At 55.2% G+C, this 6,215-nt stretch overlaps 1 protein-coding gene across 1 annotated transcript; it reads left to right on the forward strand.

Annotated features, from left to right (window-relative positions):
• The first annotated feature begins 232 nt into the window (after nt 1-232).
• On the forward strand, nt 233-2,466 carry LOC117195130 (death-associated protein kinase related-like). The gene is made up of 2 exons (XM_033399782.1): nt 233-2,339; nt 2,441-2,466. Exons 1-2 carry the CDS (start codon nt 311-313, stop codon nt 2,464-2,466), a joined length of 2,055 nt encoding a protein of 684 aa, XP_033255673.1. The 5' UTR covers nt 233-310.
• Nucleotides 2,467-6,215: the final 3,749 nt, after the last annotated feature.

Raw genomic sequence — 6,215 nt, forward strand, 5'->3', positions numbered from 1 at the left:
CCCTCGTCTGGCCATTCCTCTGGTCATGGCTGGCTGTTGGTTTGTGTGTTGGCGATCTGCTGCCTGTTTGTTGTTTTTTAATTGAAAAGTCTCTTGTGTGTGTGTGCTTGTGTTTAATGTATTTATTGGCACTTTTATTCTCTTTTTGGTTTGTGATGTGGACGGGAGCAAAAGTTTGTCAAGGTAAGTAATGGGTGTGGTGGAGGAAGGGCGGCACGGCACGGCACGGCACACGACAGACACCACAAAAAGAAAACAGGGCAACACAGAAAAAAAACGTCAATGGCGACACGGCACAGATCGATAGATCATGTTCACCGAAAAGGGAATCTTTCCCATAGGCGATGGCCTTTTGGATGTAGATGCCGAACGCTTTAACGGATTGCTCGTGTCGCATGACATCAACGAGATCTACGAGGTGGAACAGACGCCGTTTGCCAGAGGCAAATTCGCCGCCGTTCGCCGTGCCATTCACAAGAACACGGGCTCCCATTTCGCGGCAAAGTTCTTGAAGCGACGCCGACGCGCACAGAGCAGCGACAAGGAGATCAAACACGAGATCGCCGTCCTAATACTCTGCGAGGGCGAGGAGAACATTGTCAATCTGAATGCGGTCCACGAGACCCGTTCGGACACAGCCCTGCTGCTGGAACTGGCCACTGGTGGCGAGCTGCAGACTATACTGGACAACGAGGAGTGCCTGACAGAGGCCCAGGCCCGCCACTGCATGCGAGAGGTGCTGAAGGCTCTCAAGTTTCTCCACGACCGATCCATTGCCCACCTGGACCTCAAGCCACAGAACATTTTGCTCGCCGGCGAGCGTATAGAAGATGGCCTCAAGCTCTGTGACTTTGGGATCTCGCGCGTTGTGTGCGAGGGCATCAATGTCCGCGAGATGGCCGGCACACCCGACTACGTGGCCCCCGAGGTGCTCCAGTACGAGCCACTCTCCCTGCTGACGGACATCTGGTCCGTGGGCGTTCTCACCTATGTCTTGCTCTCCGGCTTCTCGCCCTTTGGCGGGAACACCAAGCAGGAGACCTTCCTCAATATCTCGCAGTGTGCGCTCACCTTTCCGGACAACCTATTCTGTGGCGTCTCGCCAGTGGCCATCGATTTCATACGCCGCGCATTGCGAATTAAGCCAAACGATCGCATGAGTGCCGCTGAATGCCTGGAACATGTCTGGCTGAAGGATGAGAGCTCGATGGATAGACAAATGTATCTGCAGGCTCAGAGCGATGCTGAAGAGGAAGAGGAAGAGGAGGAGGAAGAAGACGACCTTGAGGATGAGGAAGTGGAGGAGCCAGTGGCCGAGGAGAAGGCAGAGGAGCAGGAACAGCAACAGCAGTCACAGGAACAACAAAAGCAACAGAAGCCAAGCAGTGGCAGCAACAAACCCACGCACAATGGCCACCATCGGGCCCACAGCAATGGGAGCAGTAGCAGCATCTCAAAAATACTCATTGCCACCGGGAAGCTCCTGGGAAGCCCCATAAGCAGCACCAGCACCAGCACCAGCACAGAGACAACGACAGCCATACACACGCTGACCAGCAATGGACACGGACAGAGCAACACGGTCTGCCTGTCCGCCAAGCCCACTCAGATCGTGACACCCACACGTCGAGCCTCCGACTCGGACAAGGATAACACATACACGGCGACATTTGTGAAGAAGCCCCCGGTGCAGGCCACCATCCAGCTGGGCAGCAACGGCCTCGACGAGTTCGCCACAGTGGTGGCCACCCTGACACTCTTTCCCGATGCGCCCACCACACCGAAAGTGATCCGCAAGGCACCCACGGGAGAGTCCCATGGATCGGCCACCTCGGTGAAGGCTCTGGTCAAGAAGTTTCAGCTGGAGGAGACGCTAGTCTGCCCCGGACACAGCAGCACCAGCAGCCACAACGGCCACAGTTCCGTCAACAGGTGCGGCGGCAGTAGCGGGAGCAGCAACGGCAACAATATGCGACGCAGTGCAGGGGGAAACAGCAGCAACATCAGCTACTCGGCAGCAGCCGCGACAGCAGCACGAATGAACAGCATTCGCCGCGCCTCCGACCCGCTGATGGCCGTCTATAAGAAGCAGCCACAGAACAGCGGCGCCAACAGCAATAGTTCCAGCAGCAACAGCAACAATCCCAGCCCCGGCAGCAGTCCCAGCTCGGGCAGCACGGCCACCCTGCTCCTGAATAGCCATCGCCTGGCGTCCGCGTCCGCGTCCGGGCCAGCCAGCACGGTCGCCAGCACCGCTGTAGCCTCAAGCAGCAGCACCAAAGCTACTGCCACTGCCCACCATCTGCACCACCACCACATGCACCACGACAACACGAAAAACGGCCAAAACACATGAAATCCACACTTACCTGCCAATCACCAGACAGAGCTGCCCAGCAGGAAGCTGCCTCGCCATCAACACTGACAATTCCTGCCAAAGGGAAGGAAAAGGAGGCCCCTTTCTGATGACGCTGCCGCCTGACCATGGCCGTGACGTCACGCCACTCCAAACATACAGCTGCCATTTCCAACGACGACGCAGATGCTGGCGCCTGTTGCCGCTCCACTGGGTCGCACCCGTCTCTCATGCCAATTATGTGAGGGCGGGATGTCCTGGTGTTGAGCCGCCGGACGCCAGCAAATCCTGCAAAAGGAAGAAGAAACAGGAGGGAGAAACAGACTGCCAAAACACAAAATACTCACCTGCTGTTTTACGCCAACACAAACCAGACAAGGGTCGCCACAAATAACATCCAAACGCCGACAGTACCTGCAAATAAACACGAATTAAAATCAAAGCCAAAACAAACACCTCCTCATCTGGGTGGCCGGACCAGCAGCATTCAACAACACCAACACCAACACCGCCAATAGCAGCAGCAGCAGCAGAGCCCTCGGCGCAGGCGCCAATACCAACGCCCCAGCCAATGCAGAGCGCCGACGCCACAGCCACCCAGCGAGTGAGTACCCAGCCATTGCCATGGCCGATATATCCACGGCCACAGCCACTCCCCCTCGAGCCCCATCACATCAGCAGCAACAGCAGCGCCAATACCAACTGCAAATCCCGCAACCCCGCCAAATCCCAAAATCCCGCCAAACACAAAGGGAAAGGCCGAAAAGACGCCACTTTTCCCGCCTCTCACGCTCTCGGACATACAAAACTGTTCGGGAGTAACGGTAGAGGGAGAAGACGGAGGAGAGCCGGCAAGCCGACGCGCAAGAGCGGAGCGCCAAAACGGCCAACGGGCAGCCACACACACACACACGACCGGGTCGAACCTGTTGCGAGTCGAACCTGGTTCGAGCTCGAGCAGTGGGTCGATCCGGGCCAATGCTGAGCCTGCACAAATGCCGTCAATCCCACCAACACCAAAACGACGCCGCGCCCTCATCGACAGTGGGAGCGAGGATGAGGATGAGGTTGAGAGGAAGCAGGCCAGAAGACGGGGCCGCCATCACCAGCAGCGGCAGCAGCGGCCGCCAATTAGGAAGCCGAAGAAGAAAAGGCAGACAATGGAGGAGCTGGAGGCTATTGTCCAGGAGCAGCTGAGGCAGCACGAGCTGAGGGAGCAACAGCAGAAGCAGCAGAAACGGACGGCAAATGCAGCCAACACCAACACAGTTGCCGATCCTGCCACTATGCCGCAATCTGCACAGCCAACACATGCCCCTGCCCCTGCCCCTGCCACTACTATAATTGCCAATAGCCAGACCCAAAGCCATCACCAACATCGACAACAGCCAATACATAGACAATCACCAGCCATTCACACAGACAATACCACAATTAACATTAGAGATAATAATGACGCCAATAAAAATACAAATACACCTGCCAATACAAACACCAACACCACCACCGCCATCACCATCACAAACACCCCTGCCACTACCACCGACGATGACATCCGGCACGGCGAATTCGGGCATCAGCCCAGCCAGGAACGTGGCTTGAGGATCCTCATCCGAGGACTCTCCCACTCCACGCCGCCGGATTGGATTCGCAGCAGCATGCTGAATGAGGGGTTCACGGTTCGGTTTGTAAGGGTGATCACCGATCGATTTGATCGCAGCCGCCAATTCACCCTCTTCGGGGCTGATATCCCCCCCAACCCGGCCCGTGGCCAATGCGGGGTGTTGAAGCTGCGACGCCTGGGTGGGAGGCCCATCACGGTTGAGAGACTTGGAGTCTCCCGTGACCCCGCCCAGTGCCATCGATGCCAGGTGTTTGGCCACACCCGCGCATACTGTAGACGAGCTGCTGTCTGCATGAAATGCGCGGGTGGACATCTGACGACGGAGTGCAGCAAGCCAAGGAACGTTGCTCCCAAGTGCGCCAACTGCCAGGGCGCCCACATCAGCGCCTACAAGGGCTGCAGCGCCTACAAGGCAGCCAGGCAGCGGCTCCCGGCCCACAGGCTCGCCAGGGAGGAGGAGCATCGACGGCAGCAGCAGCAGCCAACACCACACCGACAACAGCCAATCCAACGCCGCCAGCAGCAGCCACATCCACAGCCACTCCATAACCCGCAGCAGCAACGCCAACAACAACCGGGTCGGCAGCATCGGCAACAGCATCAGTATGGCGACCATCATCCCCAGCCATCGACCAGGGGGCGCCAACACCAGAGGGTCCAGCCGATGCAACCGATCGCGAATGATGCCCCGACGCCACGCCAACACCAGCAGCAGCAGCGGCCAGCAGCTCAGTGCGATGGCAGCTGTGCCAAACATCTAAAAGAGAGCGCCATTAAACTCAAAATGCTGGAGGAAAGGTTGGCAGCAATGGCCACGCTGATCGCAAACCTGACAGAGGCTAGAGGCGGGGGCTTGGCAGCCATGCCGCCACTACAGACAACACCACCTACACACCCGCCGCCATCACAACCAGCCGCCAATACAGCAGCAGCAGTAGCCATATCGGACAGTGAGCCGGATATGGACATGGACGACGACAGCCAATGGACCGACGAAGAGCCTTTCGATGACCTACGTAGGTTCCTAAATGGACAATCCAGTGGCGACTTTGAAAGCGACGGATTATACGGCGTCTACTGATTGCGCCAAATAGCAGAAGTTTAATGGCAATAAAACCTAAAAATAGACAAAATTAAACACAATTAACAACAATCTGCAAATGACCATTAAACATACTCACCTGCTATTAAACTGACAGAGCTGCCCCTCCAGCAGCTGCCTCGCCACTCCTGCAACTCTCTTGAGGCATAATGGGCGAAATTTGGAGACCTCATCAGCAGCACTACCGTCAATTCCAACAGAAGTCCAGAGGCCAGCCACTAAAATACAAAGAAAAACAGCCAATTCACGCCAACACAAAAAAACGCCCAAAACACACAAAAACACACGTACCTGCCAATCACCAGACAGAGCTGCCCCCCAGCAGCTGCCTCGCCATTAACATCAATTTTCTGCCAAAGGGGCGGAAAAGGAGGCCTTTTTTTGAACCGATGACGAACGTGGCCGAGGAGGCCAGGCCAACTCTGCTGACAACGCATACTGGTGGCCGGACCAGCAGCCACTTGGATGCGGCCAATTACATGATTCGTTGGCATCACACACCGATGTCAATGCCACTCCATCCCACGTTCGCATCTCGGGTGGCCGGACCAGTGCCACTCGATTGGATGCGCCATCTCCACCAGACAGATGCAGCGTGGGCGGCCGGACCAGAGCCGCTTGCCATCAACACCATCATTGCCCACGATGCACGCGAATACACACATCCAGCCAATAAACAACACACAGGGGGACAACAGAGCCGGCCGGTATACAGCGTAATGTTCGCATTGCGTTTGTTATGCCGGCCGGTGCTTCGTTGTAGTTTGTCCTCCTGTTAGAAATAAAATAAATATAATTAATATGTTTATATGTTGTAAAAGTATGTCAATTATCGTTTATTTTACCTCGTCTGCATCAATGTATTTGTTGTAGATGTCAATCCTGTTGTTTCTGCAGTTTTTGCATGTCCGTAGATAGTTTGTCCATAGTTTTAGTTAGGAACAAGTTTTTGTAAATTAATGTAGTTTTTCTGTGGTTAATTGTATATTATTAGTAGTTTTCTGATTAGTTTTATTACCTTTTTCCTCTTCTTCCCCACCTATCTGCCATTCCCATATTTCCCCTGACATTTGGTATTACTAAAAATACCACGCAAATACCAGACTTGACCGATAACACACCAAAAAAGCCAA

Source organism: Drosophila miranda, assembly GCF_003369915.1.
Source record: "Drosophila miranda strain MSH22 chromosome Y unlocalized genomic scaffold, D.miranda_PacBio2.1 Contig_Y6_pilon, whole genome shotgun sequence".
Classification (NCBI taxonomy): Eukaryota; Metazoa; Arthropoda; class Insecta; order Diptera; family Drosophilidae; genus Drosophila; species Drosophila miranda.

Bases quoted from the DNA above. Each gene is read 5' to 3' on its own strand.
- LOC117195130 (XM_033399782.1), top strand. From the start codon at position 311: ATGTTCACCGAAAAGGGAATCTTTCCCATAGGCGATGGCCTTTTGGAT. The intron at 2,340-2,440 runs ACGGCCAAAACA...TTCCTGCCAAAG, and splicing joins GCACCACGACAACACGAAAA to GGAAGGAAAAGGAGGCCCCT.